This window comes from Lepisma saccharinum, chromosome 8 (genome assembly GCF_977018435.1).
Source record: "Lepisma saccharinum chromosome 8, izLepSacc3.1, whole genome shotgun sequence".
NCBI lineage: Eukaryota > Metazoa > Arthropoda > Insecta > Zygentoma > Lepismatidae > Lepisma > Lepisma saccharinum.
In genome coordinates this window covers 29,225,318-29,245,225 of record NC_139236.1, presented here as the reverse complement: position 1 = coordinate 29,245,225, position 19,908 = coordinate 29,225,318, and the positions used below count along the sequence as shown (strand labels likewise).

General features: G+C 35.9%; 1 protein-coding gene across 1 annotated transcript in view; it reads left to right on the top strand.

Annotated features, from left to right (window-relative positions):
• LOC145990896 (uncharacterized) overlaps positions 1-19,908 on the top strand; it is a 73,421-nt gene that overhangs the window by 37,511 nt on the left and 16,002 nt on the right. Inside the window, exons 8-10 of the mRNA XM_083126379.1 lie at positions 5,772-5,976; positions 6,350-6,539; positions 10,628-10,751. Coding sequence (XP_082982505.1) covers positions 5,772-5,976; positions 6,350-6,539; positions 10,628-10,751 — 519 coding nt within the window. The remainder of the gene's footprint in view (positions 1-5,771; positions 5,977-6,349; positions 6,540-10,627; positions 10,752-19,908) is intronic.

The window sequence follows — 19,908 nt, the reverse complement described above, 5'->3', positions numbered from 1 at the left end:
GTTTTAAATTTCTTTCCAGCGAGCATTCTTTTAAGGTCTGCAAACAGGAAAAAGTCACTGGGAGCCAGATCTGGAGAATATGGTGGATGGGGAAGCAATTCGTAGTCTAATTCATATAATTTTGCCATCGTTTTCATTGATTTGTGACACGGTGCATTGTCTTGATGAAACAGCACTTTTTTCTTCTTCAAATGGGGCCGTTTTTTCGTGATTTCATCCTTTAAATGCTCCAACAACGCTATGTAATAATCTCAGCTATCTCGATCAACTTCACTTTATGATCATTTAAAATTGTTTTGTGGACTTTTTTGATGTTTTCGTCGGTAACAGCCTCTTTGGGGCGTCCACTGCGTGCATCGACTTCGATGCTCATTTCACCTCGTTTAAATTTAGCAAACCACTTCTCAATGGTTGATTTTCCTGGCGCAGAGTCCGAATAATGTTTATCAAGCCAAGCCTTGGCTTCAACAGTATTTTTTTCGCCAAAAAGCAATGCTTTATTAACACACGAAATTATTTTTTATCCATTTTTTTACAATAACAAAAGCTGCTTCACTCACAATGCTATATCTCACGAACTAATTATCCGGCAGCTGTGAAATTTATACACGTATCTTTTGAAGGTTAGTACTAAGTAAAAATCACATGGATTCAATTCTAGTAACGTCATCTATGAGTCAGCCTACGAACTTTTCAGCCCAACTGTTATATGAAAATATTTCGGCATAAGTTAGATATTGATGTTTGGAACAGTATAGTTATAAGGGCATATTTTTCAAATTATAGTGCATATTTTCTAAAATTTTAGGTCATAAGAGCATATTCTATTTTGCATATTTTGGTGATTTTTAGGTCATAAAATCCTAGCCCTACTTATGACTCATTGCGAAGGTCTTTCTGTCAATTTGCCTGCAAGCTGAAGACATTGTCATACTTCTCCCTACATTTGTAAACTTGCTAGCATGGTAATCATGCATAGAGATTTTGAATTTTCATTTGCCAGAGAGCAAGTAACCACTGCTCTTCACTGTGCAAGTGTGTGAAGGAGATGCCATCTTTAAAAATGTCGAAAATGGTGTTCTGAAGCTCATTTGATCAGTGTTGCACCCTTGAGATCGCTTTGTAAATAACAGTTGATACCTTAAGTAAGTTTGACCTACATACAGTCTGTCATTTAATTTTTATCGGACTTGAAAGTTTTCCATTTGACTCTCCCTCATAATAAAAAATAAGGTCTGTGGGGCAATAGTCTTTTGAGTACCAAAGACTGCTAAATGTATTTTCATTTGGTGATGGAATGGTCAGTGCATAGTTACCTTTGCTGGTGTTACATAGCATTTTAGACCAGAATAATTACCGTAGACTGACCAACAGAGATAAAGATAACTTTCCAGTTTGGCTATTTTGCTGAGTCCACAAAAATACCATGCAACACTTTCATGGTGTATAAATAACCTAGAGATTATGCACAATTCACAGTTTTCATTCAATTTGAACCGGTATTGTGTGAAAAATGAATTTTGTCTTTAATATGAATAATTTAAAGCAAAACTGATAATCTGACGCATATAATTGCAGTGAAATACAGGGTGTCCGAATTGAAACATGCATGTGCCTGACATTACCCCCCTCGATTTTTTTCCTGTGGGCATGTCAAGGACATGGTGTATTCAACCAAAGAGACAACTCTGGTACCGCTTCGTGATAGGATTACATGGGACAACCAACATACTGCAGGCAACCTGGTGGGAATCAAGTATCGGCTTGACATCCTCCGTGCGACTCGTGGGGTGCATGTAGAAATGTACTAAATGCACTAAAAATGTACCAAATGTTCTAAATGTACTAATTACTACTTTGCTCACAGAAACTTTAGGACTGTGTATATTCATTAATGTATAATTCATTTGAATGCATCAAACACATGTGGAGTTACAGACAGTTGAAAATAGGCGTTTCAATTCAGACACCCTGTACTTACGTATTAATATTAATGAATACAGGGTGTTTCACTCACTCTTGCCCCCTGATTTTTGCTTATAAAAATCACACTATTGGTCATAATGTAATGAAATGTGCTACGGAATTACCTTGGTGTATGAGAAGCATGGTGACGTCATTGGAGATGGCACCACAGTCTCTCTAGTCCTTGTGTGGGTACGTGCGAATGATAAACACATGCTGTTTCACTGAGTACCAGAGATGTCCAACCTGCCTCAGCTTCAGCCTCCAAGAGCTTTGCAAGGCTGAGGCCCTGTGAGGCCCAAGCCAAGATGGAGTTTGGAGGCTGAGGTTGTGTGAGGCTGGAGGCTGACCTTGAGCTCAGAGGCTGGAGGCCGTGTGAGGCTGAAGGCCATGTGAGGCTGGAGGTCGATTTGGAGATCGGAGGCTGAGGGAGTAGAGGCTGGGCCTTGTGAGCAAAGTCAAATAGACATCTCTCCCTACGCGAAAGCAGAATTCGATCACACAGAGCTCCATACCAGCATGAAAGCTACATCTCATTTCCAATAGATTGTACTACGAGAATTATTGAGAAATTCGGAATATGTGAAACTGCCTTTGTTTTTCAGAAAGGAAGCCTGGCTTCTACAATTGGTTGTTAGGAGACATAGCAGAGTTGATTAGGAACTTTCCTTTGTTTGGCATCTCGTTTGGCTCCCTTTGCGTTGGGTGTGGTCTTTTTCAGTAGCGTAGCATCCTAGTATGCCCATATGCCTGGCGTTCCCTGATTTAAAATTTTAAAAATGCGTAAATGCTGTAAATATAAAGTAAAACGTGACAAATTATATACATGTTTGAGCATTGTGCTATTTTTCAGTCAGGCCATTGATAAAACTTGAACAATACAAATAGTAACTATTATTATTATTATTATTATTATCATGCTAATGATTAATATGCGGATTTATAGGCAGGCAAATAGGTACCAAAAATGATGAAAATAGGCATTTAATAAGGCACTATACGAGTAAAATCCAGATGACACTAAAATAGGCACTTAAAAATTCACCTTAAGGTAAAAAAGAACAAGCACCTTTGCAGGAAATTGTCAGTTAAAGTAATTCTGGCATATAGAATTATGTTATCGATTGCATCAATGTGAACAAATGTCTCACTCGTGTGTACCATTGTTCACAATGGATAAAAAATAATTTGCACTCTTTTTAACAAAATAAAAATGTTTTAAAGGATGTTCTTATTAAAATTTATCTGTAAAAATGAACTTGTGTTACCTTTTGTGTTAATTGTGTGTTTACGCCCATAAATGTAATCCAGGGTTAGGATTTATATGTAAAGTGCTCTCCCCTGTGCTTAGCACCATGCCATGAAGGCATATAGGGGGTGTGGGGGTAACGCCCTTACACTTGATTGATCCAGTCGTGAGTGGGGGTGATGTGATCAGCATCATGCCCCTGACCGCCTTTATCCCCCAGGGTTTCCCCCAGGTACCCATGTCATTCGACATGTACCATATGTAAATACATACTTTTAGTTTGACGAATTATCACTGAAATTTTGTAATATCTTTAGGAATAGTAATGTTTGTAACAATTTAAGACATGATTTATCCTAAATATTTTTCAATATTTCTACCTTTAATATATACTTTTACATATTTAAGGAAAACATACTTAATTTTACATATTTCAACAGGTTTATTTCACATATTGTTCATATTGCATCATTTTGGAATTGTTCAAAAGAAATAAATTATGTGCATTTGAACTCTCGGCTCTGGCACATGTTCTTGTAGAAATTGTATAAAGAGAGCAGTCATTTTTGCTTCTTAATTCGATGCATATTGTTTTCTTTGTTAAGATTGCCATGCTTTAGTGGGTGACAAGTTCATAGCAAAAGAAAAAGCTACGCAGCTTATCGTCTGGTGGCAGTATTATATGTACTTGTTATTGTTGCTGAATGAGGAGTGTTGTGGTCTAATTGTCAAGGTTTAACACATTTGTAGGTTATTAGTTCTCAAACCAGTGGTACTGTCAGTCATGTATTACATGTTGTTGTAGTTCTAGTACCAGTGTAAGCGGGTTTATTGGGAGTGGACAGTGTTTATTTTATTTGAAATCAAACAAATGAGGAAATCACTATGAAGAAGTCTTCTTTGCATCGTTTTGGGTCATTTTATGCATGTGTTAGTCCATATTTTGCCAATTTTTAGTCCATATGTGTGTTTTAGTCCATATGTGTGTTTTAGTCCATATTTTGCCAATTTTTAGTCCATATGTGTGTTTTAGTCCATATGTGTGTTTTAGTCCATATTTTGCCAATTTTTAGTTCAAATGTGTGTACATATAAAACCACTTGTTAGAACATATTAATCTCAGCCCTGGTATTAACAAAGCAACATAATTTTGCACTTAATTATAGACCATTTGTAGATATATCAGATTGATAAAATGAACAGTAATTGCACTGATACAGCAGTTTCCCTATTTCAACCTACAATGATAGAGTACTGGTTAAGGGGGAGAGGGACAATTTCCCCTAGGTCCTTCTCTCTAAGGCAGCTGGGGAGCACTGTTGCCAACTTAGCTCTTTTGGGACCAGATCTGGCTCTTTCGTGCACTCGTTTGGCTGTGAGCTGTGGCACCTTACCCCCTGCCACACTTATGATGCCATAACTAACCCCGGCCCATGTAGAACAACTTTTGCCATGCGTATACATTTTGCACACTTGATATTATTATATTGGCTGTGTCATCCCACCCCCTCTTACCTGCACAGCTACTTTTATATAGAGCCTTGGCTGAGTTAAAGATGACAATATTGTTATCCTGTAATCCCTTATTTTCGATTCATACAACCATCGGTGGATTATTGAGATCTAGACAGTAAAAACTAAGAATAGATTTTCATCACATTAAAGTTACCAGTAATAGCAGCACCCCCATCCCCTTGGTAACTAAAATTACCATGGGAGACATTTTATCCAGCCTTCGTAAATCTAACTCCTTGAAAGTCAACTTTAGCTCAATTTAAGGTGACATTTAGCTCTTTTATATGCATCAGGTTTGGCAATACTGCCAGGATGGCCGAAGGAGGCAAGGAGAAATGCATTATGCTTATGGGAGAATTATTTTATTCATTTTCTTGGGGATGGTGAAAGAAACAACACATACTCGGGTAGAGGATCCATTGAAAATGATATTTCCACTTGAAAAAGTTGAAACTCCCATTTGTTTAGCATTAACGTGAATTTGAAGTTGGCTGTCCATATGGAATACATGGGATTCTGTAAATACTTATTCATCATATTTTTCAAACACAGTATCTAGCTTAATAATCAACTTCAAAAACCGAGTATCTAGCTTAATAATCAACTTCAAGAACCGCTTCCACTTGCAACATGGGGAGAAATTCACACTCTCAAATTATGCATGGATTTTCTTTAGTAGCATTGCCCATTCCGACGATATTTAAATAAATGCATGCCTGGTGCGAAATTATCACACTTCGCCTTAACATGATTTTTGTCCAAAACCCCAACACCCCTCAATATTTTTTTTCAGAAGAGCCCAATTTCCAATATACACTCCTAAAAATTATCTTCCTCCCTCCCCTGAGGGAGAATTCTGGCAGAACCCCTGTCCATGAATCTCTCCCATCCATAATACGTATTTATGTATTCAGTTATTGAACTGAAGCATCTAGAACCATAACATCTAGTCAAGTTAATGGTGATGCAAAATAATTATATTCAGTGCTTATGTGTGTATTTCTTTTTAATCCAATAGATTCTAAGATTCTCAATATTTCAGCCCTCAGTGTCAAGATATACGAGAAGCAGTCATGTGGATGGCAGTCCACCATCAAGACAAAAGAGCCATCCAGATCTTTGGTCGAGAAATAGCTCCTGCAGCAACAGGGATGGCACCAGGCTTCACGACGTTGGTGGGAGGGCGACCAAAAGCTGTTCCTCTGCTTCGTCTTTTCTCATTTCTTTACCCCAAGGATAAACTCAATGTAAGTTTATTTATATTCCATCTGTGTAGTCTTTGATATCGTAGTTATTAAGTGCAGCTTGGCCTGTCTTATCTCTTGATGGTGCTTACGCTTCGAAAAACATAAGTTTCTTTTTACAACTGTTATCCTTTCTGATTTCTATTTCCAAGTTCTCTAGGATCAAATAAGCCAAACATTGAGAGAAAGGGTTACATAGGCACATGTACTTTTTGATAAAAATGTTTTTCAAGTTTTGAAGAATCCACTGTCTGACCATAAACCTGTAAGAATCATGGAAGAAATCATGTCCATAGTGTGCAGAGTGGTTCCTACATGTGATGAAAATGCAGACTTATTACTGCAATTTAATTTTACTTTTGGCTTAATGTTACAGGCGAAGATTTCTTTGGATAACAAGGAAGAATCATATGTGTTCAAGCAAAGTGATCAACATGGCAGTCAAACAGGTGATTCCACAACTGCATCAGATGTCAACTTAGAAGTAAAGTCGGGTCAGATGTCATACAGATTGGAGGACCTGGCATATACTCGTAGTGGAGATAAGGGAGACACAGGAAATATTGGTAAGTTGATGCCATTTCTACAACAGCCATTGTAAGAAATGTATTATCAACATTCAGTTGCTTTTTTTTCTTGCCCCAGTAATTATCGTATTTGCCATATATAATTTTAGAGGAAGAAATTGTATCACTGAGTATCATAATTAATTTACAGTATTTCAAATATGAAGTAATGGGCAGATCTACTTTCAACAAATAACTTGCATAATCTAACTAGGACAGAATACATTGTAATCTTCTTCGTCAAAACCCAGACATTCATATCCAGAGCTAAATGAAGTCACTTGAAACCTCTTCTAAATAAGAATCTGAGTCCTTATATAACAAAGTGTTCTCTGTACAATCCAGTGCATTACTAATGCCACACTTCTTAAATGATTTAATGATTGTCTTAGTTTTCACAGCATTCCATGAAGCTTTGACCCATTCACAAACTTGTGAAATGCACTCTTTCTTCTTTCTGGTGGTGAAACCTGAGTGTCGGTGTATAAGACTTTTTAAAGGCAAAGAGTGCACCTTATATGCTGGCGAATATGGCATTTCATTGATGTAGCTTGATCAGTTTGAAACATGCTTCAAAGATTGGATATGTTTTGTTCATTTTTTTAAAAAAAATTTTTTCCACTTTTGGCTGATTGTAATGATGAGACTGAATAATAATTAGTAGGGTGTGGATTTATATTCAGTAAAAAATGCCAAAATATGCATACAGATATGCTTGTTGATAGTCTGGCAGGTTATGGCTGGTCTTTAGTTAACTTGTCACTATTTTTGAAATTTGAAAACCACTCTTAAACCAGTGTTTTGCTAAAAAACAGTGCAGTTAACAGTATTTCAGTTGAAGTTTTTTTCCACCCAGCTGCAAGAATATGCCACACTTGCATACAAGCACAAAGAAGCAACCATAACTGCCAGCATGCACAGAATCTTGGCACTGATAATATTTAGTAGCATTATGCATAACTAGAAAAATGCACGTGTAGAAAAAGCCAGCTCAATAGTCAACCATGATAAGTGATTAACTTTGATCTCACCACCAAAGTTTTCATGTTTGAGTTCTCATGTCAGTATTGATGTTCTTTGTGAGTGTCCCTTCATGAATTACATCTAATTATCACTCATCTGCATCTTCGCGATAGCCAAAGTGGCAGAAGAGGGACATACATATATGTGTATATATAGCTTTAAGCAGGTGCAATGTTAAAACTATTTCTAGTGTATAACTTACTTTGTGGTGCAGTAAGCAGCCTGTCAAGCAGCTCTTTATTGCCAACTTGATTGATGTCAGTTCATATTACCATCGTCACCCCACTTTCTAAATCGCCGGCCTCCGTGGTGGAGTGGTTAGCACATTGTGTTGCGATGTCAGGGGTCCCGGGTTCGAATCCTGGCCTGGGCATGGATGTTTGTGAGTATTCATTCATCATATCATCACTCATCCCCATCTTTGCAATTAGCTAAAAGTGACAGAAAAGCGAAGTAAAATAAAGCAAGTGAATCAAACCAATCAATTACTTTCTAAATAATAGTATTTCACTTCTTTGTAAGGACCTCCTAGGTCAGCACCTAAATTCGTGGGAAATTCAATCCAGAACCAGTAGCAGCTCTCACCAAATGGCTGCACACACATAATTTTGTTGTGTAGTATGATATTAAAATGTTGACTGGATACTTACAAGCCAACATGATAATTGGACCTCACCATATGATTTGTAATTGTAGCTCCAGGTTCGTGTCCTAAATACATTCATGTCTTCAAACAGTAGCAGTGATGTGATGCAATGCACTGACCACAGGTTGCCCAGTAACAAGGTTGTTTGATTTAAATTGTGTGTTTTTTTTTAAAAAAAATCCGTGATTTAAATAACTTTTAAAAAAAATAATAATTTATAGAATAATGCATATAACAGGTTGTCTACCAGTCAACAAAGTCAAGAAATTTTACTTATGGTCAAGAATTTTTGCTATTTTTTTTTACAGTATAGTCAATTTACATTGTTATATACCTGTACTGGAATTTGATAAAATTTAATATTTGGAAATCTAAAATTGTATTGATTTGTGGTTAACATTTGATCACTTGGTTTCTTAAAAATTACATTCTTGTATGCGTGAAGTTTTGTAAAAAAATATTAAGTAAAGTAATGTGACCCTTCCCCATCCAGGATAAAGTCTGAACCATGAATTTTAACATGCATTAAAGCAAATCTAAATACCTTTTTAAAGTACAATTTCAGTTTTCATCTCAACTGGCCTTGTGGTAAGGATTTTTCATTGAATAAAAATATCTATTTACTTAATTTCCAGCTGTATCTAAGTTAGGGGTTATTAAATAAATGTTTAAAAAAGGGGAAGAAAAAGTCAAGAATTTTGTATTTGTTATGTTGGTAGACATATATATATATAAGTATGTATAAGCAATTTTGTCGATATCAGAATCATTTTTGGTGAAAGTAGATTAATCTTGTAATCATTCAATGGTGTTTATTAGGCTCTTAGATACTGTAACATTTTCATAGGAAAAGCATGGGAATGAAATATATATGTACTGATGGGGTGAAGGTTACAAGAGGAGAATGTAATATGTAAACTGTAAAGCACTAAATTTCTTCATGATGGATGTGGTAAATGAGGTTTAAAATTACTTACGTGAAATTTTGAAATACGAAATTAAAATTTCACGCAAGTAACTAAATTTCTGTTGTTTTAAAACTCATAATTTTCATAGTCAAAAATAGCACTTACATTGTATAGAATAATGCACAAAATACTAATCATGTTAAACTGTAAATAGCGTCATCATCATTAAACTCTATATATAGGGTCAAGTGCCCATATTTCGGATACTTAATTTCAAATTAGATTTTCAGTACCTAAATGTAAACAAAATAAGCCATAAATGTGTTGATAAACAATGAACATATATTTATTAATGTTTCTGAAAGTTATATTAACATTTATAAGAAATACTTGGTATATTTTATGAAACAAAGAATTGTATGCATATTTTTAGTCTGACAAAAACGTTGCCTAATGTCAGATAGGGTATTTCCTAATTTCGGATAGGGTTACTAATGAGAAATTTCAGCTTTCAATATAGTTAAAATATTTGCTAAACTCTTAAAATGAAATCAACTGACTGTCTAGAAAGGACGTGTATGTTCTTACAAATTGAAAAATATCATGAACTCAATTTGAGTTGTCTTTATCACTGACAGTATTCACACTTGAAAGTCTTCCATTTATTCTTGTCTGTTTTTGCACACCTCTCGTGGACCCATTTGAGGCACTGCACACATCTTATTCAATGGCATTTTTCATTGCTTCTTGGGACCAGTTTTTCCTTTTTTGCCCAGGCATCTGTGAAATAAATAACACATCATGGGTATTTGGAAAGAGGGCACAATTTCGGATAGTCGAATTTAGGTACCTGTGTAGCATCCGAAATTAGGAAACCCAGTCGCATATTCAATATGGCGATTCTCTGCATTCCCCCTCTGAAATAATGTGACTGAAACTACGTAAAAATGTTTGCTGAATCTCTCAAGATTATATAAAATTTAGACAGAAGTGAGTAAATACTAACCTTCTAGTTGTAGGCCTTAAGTTTGGATGGTGAAATATTACATCAAAAATCCGGAAAAGTCAAAACTATCAGCCACACACTAAAGAAACATTGCTCAAGGTCACGCACAAGGGTGCAACTGGGGGATGAAGTAGCATGATAGTTGGCACTATCTGCACTTCGGTGCTGCTGTTCTAAGGTGGAAATTTCTTGGTATCCGAAATTAGGAACCTATCCGAAATATGGGCACTTGACCCTACATAGCAGCTGATAATATTTTAAATTGCAAATTGTGATTTAAATTTTAAAAAATCATCAAAAATTATTTTTAAAAATAAAAAAAATCTTGATTTTTATCCACTCCACCCAGTAATAAGCTGTTCGACAGACTCTAACCCTCAAAGGGCTGCTGCACCTTGGAGTTTAGTTAAAGTTTTTAGCTATAAAAATTTAACTTTGTGGATTTACAGATGCCTTCTTTTGTGGAAGTTTTCAAATTTAAGTTTCATATTTGTATGTTTTACAGGTGTGATTGCAAGGCATCCAAAATACTTCCCCTACCTCATGCAGGCACTTACGGAAGAAAGTGTTGGGAATTACATGTCACATTTGTTCAAGGATGGTGCATCTGCCAAAAGCTGCATAAAGAGGTAATTTTTTTTTGTATGTTACTAGAACAATAATATTAAACAAGAGCACAAACAAAATTGCCTCACAGGTCACAGTGATTGTTTTACAGTATGCAGTGATTGCCGTACAGGTTACAGTATTCCATGTAACAAGTTGCAGTATTCCATGTCAGAGTAGTCAGTATTACTTACTAAAGAGCATTCGCTACGAGACACTGAAGCAAGCGGCCCGGCATCAGCACTTGTCTTTCCCGGTGAACGGGGTCCACGACTGTCGCACGCTACAGTCTGTTTTTTTTTTGCTCTCCCTCCCTTCAACACTGTTGTGTTGTGTCGTGTCCGTGTGTTGAAGATTGTGGCTTAAAATGCACACAAAAGTTTACATTACAACAAAGGATTTATCTTGTCGAGTGTTACTTCGGAAAGGGGAATTGTGGAGAAGTGCGACGACGTTCTGCAACGAAATTTCCTGGTGTTTCCGTTCCACATAGGACCACTATATTAAACCTTGTAAAAAAGTTTAGAGTAACAGGGTCAGTTCTGACTAAAAAATAAAGTATACAAAGACAATCTGCACACCATCCGTGAGTTAAAAGAGAGTATTGTGTGAGAAATCGGGAGAATTACAGTAGACGAACTTGCACATGTAAATGTCAATTTCCTTCGGAGTTGCCAGGAATGTGTTGCAGCAGAGGGACATCATTTTAAACACCTTCTGTAGTCAAGGTTAGTACACAATATGAAAACTGTAATTTTAATAGCAGACTCTAGCGACTGTCGTGGACCCCGTTCACCGGGAAAGATAAGTACTGATGCCGGGCCGCTTGCCGCTGAGTCTCATAGCGAATTTCAAGGAATGCTCTGTAGAAGACCAGGTTTGAATTCTGCATAACGCATGTATGTATCATTGTGTTTGTTACATTGACAATTTCACCAATTCATCCTCACTGTCACAATTAACCCAAGAGGTAGAAAAGTAATGTAAAATAAACAAAATATAAAGATGAAAGATATTATATTAATATAAAAGGCTGTGAACTGAACATTCAATACCCATCCTGTGAAGCATGATGCCTTGTAATCAATGGGTTCTGGATTTGGTTTGATACCCAAAGGGGCATAGTGGTGTGGAGTCCATGTTAAACTGGACCTCCCCGATGGTGCAATGGTATCATCGGTGCCTTGTAATCAAGGGGTCCTGGGTTCAATTCCTGGTGGAGGCACATTTTTGGTTCAGATCCCACTTTAAATTAACTGTAGGTCCAGTCCCGATTAACCTTACTGTGCATAAAGTGGACTTAAAGCACCAAATCAATCAATCAATCCACTTTAAACTGTAACTGCATTTCCGATTGGCCTATCTGCAGTGGACTTAAAACAGCAAGTCAAATACAAAAGTATACAGTACATAAAAACAATTATTAGGGCTGAGCCGATACCACTTTTTAACCGATACTGATCCTTGAAAATTTCAATAATTAAAAATTGTTCAAAATATTGATTACTATTAGTATGTATGCATTCCACTCATGCATCAATTTACCAAAATTTTGCTTTAAAATATTCAGGAATGACATCAGAATATTAAATTACATATGCAATCAAAATATTCTTTACACAAAAATGGTGAAATATGAAACTTCAAATTTTGAATACTTTCCAGAATAATTATACTCCTCGAAAGTGTCGTGCAGCATTATTGTGAAGCTTGTAAAATATCAAGATGGCAAAAAAGTATTGGCCAGTATCAGTAAATGATTTCCAACTGATACTTTCTGATATCGATACCACTGGTATGGGCCGATATCGATACATCAGCTTCGGCTCAGCCTTAACAAAAGTACACACAAATTAAAGAATATGCACTTCCCTACTCTCAAACGTGGGAGAAAATAATATCATTAGAAATAATTGAATAAAAATGGTTTTATCTAATGATCTATATCACCCAAATTGCAATACAAATATCAATGTTGTAACTAACTAACCCCCTAGCCTTCTTAAACCCGAAGGTTCATGGCTGCAGCAACACAGGCCTTCCATCTTTCCCTATCTTGAGCAAGTTCTATATACTCTTTTCCATCCCCACCGATTTCCCTTAGGTCCATTTCAACGTTGTCCCTCCATCTTCGTCTTGGCCTTCCTACAGGTCTCTTACCATCAGGTTTCCCAACAAGAATCCTGTAAACTCCTCTTTCCTCTCCCATTTGTGCCACATGGCCTGCCCACCTAAGTCTTCTTGATTTAATTATTCTAATAATATCTGGACATGAATACAAATTATGTAGTTCTAAATTATGTAACCTTCTCCACTCACCTGTCTCCTCATCCCTTTTAGGTCCAAAGATTTTCCTAAGGATCTTATTTTCAAATACTCTCAATTTATGTTCCTCTTTCAATGTAAGGGACCAAGTTTCACATCCATATAATACTACAGGCAAAATTACGGTTTTGTATATTTTAACTTTTAGTTTCTTAGATATTAAACGAGAAGACAAAAGTTTATGAAGAGAGAAGTAACATGCATTTCCTGAATTAAGCCTACTTTTTATTTCCTCTTTAATATAATTTTCATTTGTTAATATTACTCCTAAGTATTTGAATTTGGAAACTCGTTCAAACGAGTTGTTATCAATAATTAGATTTTGATTATTACCTAACACTTGGTTTCGGCCTGTAAGCATATATTTAATTTTCTCTTTGTTAACTTCTAAACCTATCTCTTTAGCAGTTTTGAAAAATATTTTAGCATTATTCTTAATTGTATTCACATCATCCCCTAATAAGTCTACATCATCTGCATATGCTAACAACAGAGTCACACCATTTAATTTTAGTCCTTCTTTAGTTTCTTTTACCTTCCTAACAGCATATTCTAAGGCAAAATTAAACAGCAATGGAGATAATGCATCTCCTTGTTTTAACCCATCATGAATTGTAAATTTGTCAGACATATTAATACCCACACGAATTTTACTTTCTGTTTCACTGGTGCATATTTTAATCATACTAACAAGCTTCTTAGGTATTCCAAACTCTACTAATATATTATATAATTTATCTCTTTTGACCGAATCATATGCTTTTTTGAAATCAATGAATAGCTGATGGACATTTTGATTATATTCCCACTTTTTTTCAAGTGTCTGTCTGATGTGAAAAATTTGATCTGTAGTTGATCTGTTACGTTTAAATCCACATTGATAATCACCTATAATTTCATTAGCATATGGGGTTAGTCTTATTAAAAGAATGTTAGATAATATTTTATATGTTGTTGAGAGTAGAGAAATTCCACGGTAATTATTGCAGTTCATTTTATCACCTTTTTTAAACACAGGAACAATTATGGATTCTTTCCACTGTTGAGGGATTTCTTCTTTATTCCATATTAAACAAATTAATTTATGAATTTGACATATTAATGAATTCCCACCATATTTAATTAACTCAGCTGGTATTAAATCAATGCCAGGTGCTTTGTTATTCTTTAGCCTTTTAATAGCATCTTTAACTTCAGTCAAGTTAGGTTCTGGAACTAAAGGTTCTGCTGTGTGGACTTCATTTACTTCTGATTTATCTCCTACATGAACATTTAAAAGGTCATTAAAGTAGTTCTTGCATCTATTTAGAATATCGCTTGGGTCAGCTAGAAAATCACCGTCTATATCTTTTATCAAGTTTACTTTAGGTTGCCACCCCTTTCTAAACTCATTTACACCTTTATATAAATCTCTGATATTTTTATTTTTGCTGTTTGTTTCAATTTTGTTAATTTTGCTTTTCAAGTAATCTCTTTTTTTACTTCTAAACGTGCGGTTAACTTCTCGCTTTATTCTATTATAATTGTTTAGATTTGTATCATCAGAGTTATTTAACCACCTAAGTCTAGCCTGATTTCTTATTTCTATTAGATTATGACATTCATTATCAAACCATGGCTTACTTTTTCTGGTTTATGGTATCCTATACTTTCTTTAGCTGCTGATTCTATTGCATTACGTATGTGCTCCCAATTCTTATTTACGTCTGTTTCATTTATATTTTCATCATCATTTAAATCCTGCAAAACATCAAATCTATTTGACAGTTTAATTTGGTAATCTTTCTTAATTCTTTCATCAGTAAACTTTCCTGTATCAAATTTTAGAATTTTTAGATTTTGTTGCTTATGCTTTATCACTGAGAGTCTTTCTCTTAATTTAGCAATTACTAAATAATGGTCACTGGCACAGTCAGCACCTCTATGTGTACGAACGTCAATTATACTAGTATGCCTTCTCTTATCAATGAGAATATGATCTAACTGATTATGAGTTTTACCATCTGGAGAAGACCAGGTATATTTATGGATATCTTTATGTTTAAAAGTGGTACTTTTCACAATTAAATTCTTTGAGGTTGCAAAAGTAATCAATCTTATACCATTATCATTACTTAATTCATGAAGACTCTCTTTACCAATCGTGGGTTTAAATGTCTCTTCTTTGCCAATCTGTGCATTACAGTCACCTAACAGAATTTTCATATCATACTGAGAAAATTTATCAAAGACCTGTTCTAACTCTGTATAAAAATCATCTTTAGTATTATCATCTTTATCTTCCGTTGGTGCATGTATGTTTATTAAAATAATTTTACACCACCTACCCTGTAAAACTGCATATGATATCCTATCATTAATAAATTCTACTGTTTTAAGAGCCGAGATAATTCTATTATTTATGAAAAAGCCTGTTCCAAAATTATGATTTTCAGTACCACCATAGAAAAAAGTATAATTTTTAGTTTTACAATTCCCTTCTCCTGGCCACCTAACTTCCTGGACAGCTACTACATCTAATTTATACTTAACTATCTCATTAACTGTACACTGAAATGCCCCAGGCCGGTAAAGGCTCAGAACATTCCAGGTGCCTAATTTAATATCCTTAGTCCAGGGACCTCCCAAAGTAGTCCCCACCCGGAGATCCGAACGGGGGACTATTTTACCTCCGGAATATTTTACCTTGGGAACATCCATGGCCTTATATTGCTGTTTCTTGACATGTCTTTTTACAGTGCAGAGTTGTCAGCTCTACGCCTAACCCCCAATATGAATGGAGGAACTACACAAGACGAACACAAACACATTAGACAGCACAACTACTACACAAGACATACACAACTATAACACAATATAAACACAAACACACCACAACTACTACACAATATAAACATAAACAAAATACACACCACAACTACTACGCAAGACAAAACAAACATACTAGACAGCACAACTACTACGCAAGACAAAACAAACATACTAGACAGCACAACTACAACACAAGACACATACATACACATCACCGACACTACACAAGACAAACAGAAATACATTAGACAGCATAACTACTACATAAGATAAACACAAACACACTAGACAGCACAACTACTACACAAGACAATCCCAACCACACTAGACAGCACACCTACTACACAAGACAAACCCATATACAAGCACACCACAACTACTACACAAGACAAACACAAACACACTAGACACCACAGCTACTACACAAGACAAACACACACTACACAGCACAACTACTGCACAAGACACACAAACACATAACAACCACTACACAAGGAAAAAAAACAAATGCACACTACTACTACACAAGATTATGAAAGATGAAAAAAACAAAAAAAAAAAAACGTAAACTTGTAATAAACTAATCATTATTTGCTTTTGAGAGTCATATTGTGGGATGCTAGCTCGTGGGATTAATAGTAACATAAATAAAATATGGTTCCTCAAAGAGTGTAAGAGGTTGAAGGTGATCCCAAACTTTCTAAGATGAGGTTTTAAACCGTTGAAAATGGGAGGAAAAATAAAGAAAAAAAACTTGCAAATAAGGATGATAAATCAGTGTATCAGGGAAACATATGGCACGATCAATAAGTTGAACAAAGAATGCTTAGAATTCCATCTAGAGCTTGGCATCCTGCTAGAAGGGCCAGTTGTTGGTGATGAAATTATTTATTAGATTTATGACAAACTATTACTAAAAAAAATGACAAAGAAGCAAACATTTGAATGTAGCTCTGATTCTGTCTTATTTCCCTTTACTTGAATGTTGTATTTGTCATTGGATTGATATTGTGCCGTTTCTTCATTAACCATACCATTTTAGGTTTTTCCACTTGCATAAATATTAAGTGCATTTTCTATAAACTGGAAAGCCAGAATTCTGTTTTTGTGATTTTTCATTACTCTATTGCAGTTCTTGCTGTGTAAAGTAGACTTAACTGTTGTCTGTTGTCGATTTGAGTACTTTACCTTACCCATTTCAACAGTTGCTTCCAGTCAGCAATCATCCACCTGTTGCTCATGAGTGCAACTGCTCCCCCACCTCACCTGAATAAGGCCATTAGATAACCTTGCGAACCATGCCTTATCTCTATGGACATGAAGTTTTCATTTTAACGATAACACCTAAAAGTTGAGGAGAGCCAAATAATGTGCTTAAAATGGTTTTCCGTAAGTTTAAGAAGGCAAGTTTTCGATATATATTTTTTTTAATCTCAAATTAACTTGAATTACGCCATTTTAAAGAATAACACCGAATTTTGTACTATAACGTAAAGAACTTGTGAAATAATCAATATAAACTGGGGATAACACTTTTTTGTTCAAAAAGAACTAAGTGAAGTGCTATGAGATCTGTCATTTCTAGTCTAGCTGAGGAAAGTTCGATTTGAGAGAGATTGCCATGCTTCATTTATCCCAGTTTGGCATAGATATGACTGGAACATAATTCGCTGCAGGGAGCTTCCCAGGAGTAAAGTTTCGTAGTAACGAGAAAAATTTCCAGGGAGAAACAGCTGTTGTTGATTGATGCACTGAAAATATTTTTTTGGTGCAACTGCACTTAATCTATTTTGCATGTCACATTATAAGGGTTCCAGCCCCTTACCTTAACTAAAATAACCTGTTGTGTTGCGGGAGAAGGGGTTAGGTTGAGGGTGTATGGATGTACACAAAACAATATTTTGAGGTCTGAGAGGGATATTTTTAGCATTATTAGGGAAATTTCAGCTGCATGATTTGTGCATTTTTTTTTTCTTCTGAGGTGTACTTCGCAGCATTCCTAAGCCAGCAGTAAATGCATTAGTGATTGTGAACTGAAAAGTGAATTTAAGAAAACATTTCAAGTTTTCCAAATTCAAGATATCTGGTCATTTCTCACAAAGCTAAGCCTTAAATTTCTTTCTTTTTGACATTAAAACTATAAGTTGCCTAAATTTTCAATTACTAAGGCAATGTAGCAGGGTGGCTACTCACCAGGAATTCCTTGCATTCTGGGAATTATGTGTGAATTATTGGCTCTGGGAATTCTGTGTGAATTCTGCATGCATTTTTCTCTGTAGACGTGAAAAATTGCAACTTTTATTAATTCAAATCCCATTGTATTGATACGTATTTATAAATGCTCTGAGGCAAGTTTTTTACAGTTTAGCTTTGATTTCTATGGAGGAAGGAAAAGAAAGCTGTGTGGAAAATAAAATAGAATCCTCTCAAACCGTTTAGTTTGTTACTTAAAGAGTTCAGTATGGGCTGTTATGGGCTTTTACTTTTGAGATCACCACCCCCAAACAAGAGTGTTTCTGTCAGAAATAAAAGCCGTTAACATTCGAGGAGAAAATAATAAATATGCAAAAAGCAGAGGAAATGTAAGGTTTTGATGATCTACACCTTCTTTTACAGTAGAATAGGTAAGACAAGAAACTCCTGGCGGCCTAACGCCCAAGCCATACGTAGGGGAAGGACGCACAGAAGCAGGGTTGGCAGTGCATACGGGTCAAATGTCTACGCAGAACGAGAACACAAGAAAACTAAGCAAGAAGATCTGAGTGGTATGTTGGTAAACATACAACTGAATGACCGCGTTCTGCTAACATGGAATCAATTTTGAACATCTTCAAACGGGGTTTGTTAATTTTCACCAAGGAATACAATTCTGGTTTGAACATGTGTGCGTCAAAGGGGGTGTTGATTTGAACGAGCCACTGAATGAATCATAATGTCTTTTCGGGAGGAGGAAGAAGGCGCAGGATTTATTTGTATGCATTATTAGGGAAATTTCAGCTGCATGATTTGTGCATTTTTTTTTCTTCTGAGGTGTACTTCGCAGCATTCCTAAGCCAGCAGTAAATGCATTAGTGATTGTGAACTGAAAAGTGAATTTAAGAAAACATTTCAAGTTTTCCAAATTCAAGATATCTGGTCATTTCTCACAAATGAGGCATGACAACAACAACAACACTGTTTCGTGTCAAATTTGGGATAAACTTCTCCCCGGACCCTGTGGCTGAGTGGTTAGCACATCGCACTGCAACGCCAAGGGTCCCGGGTTCGAATCCCGCTCGGTCATGGTTGTTTGTAAATGTCCATTCATCATTTCATCACTCATCTTCGCAAATTAGCCAAGAGGCACAAAACGCGAAGTAAAATAAAATATATCAAATAAAAAAAAAAATCGGGCATTCATATCATGGTGGTAATCGCCAAAACATTTTCCAGATTTGAACATTAACCGCCAGCATGTACAACAATTACACATTGCCCTTTAGACACCGGTGCTTTGACGGCAGCCGGGGTTCCATCCACCCAAGCTTCTTTCTTTGTTGTCGAGCTGTGAAAATAAGTCCGTCAACGTAAACAATGGGTCGTCCTTGTAGATGAAAGATTTTTATGGCTTTGAGGTACGATGAACGAAACTTCTTATTTCGTCCTTTTCTATAAGCAATTGTCTATTATTTTCTGCTTTTCCCACTTAAACTCTAGGTCACGTATTATCTTGCGCACACACCAGACTGCCTTGGAACTCTATTCTTTGTTTCAAAACCCTTCGGATACCTTCCCCGTCCGTAAGGTGAAATTCGTGCACAACACGCCTAACAACACACTTATCGAACTCGTCTATATGACTTTTGATTTTTTGGCGAGGTCGTGTTCTATGGGGCGTATGAAAGTGTTTCTTCAACGTAGTGCATGCTTTACTTTCTATTAGTACAATTCTTCTCACACTTCTGAATGAAACACCACATGCGCGAGCCACCCTCCTTTGCAACTGGTTTTCGGACATACGAACTCCCACCTCGTGTTTCATAAATACATATACATTATATACAA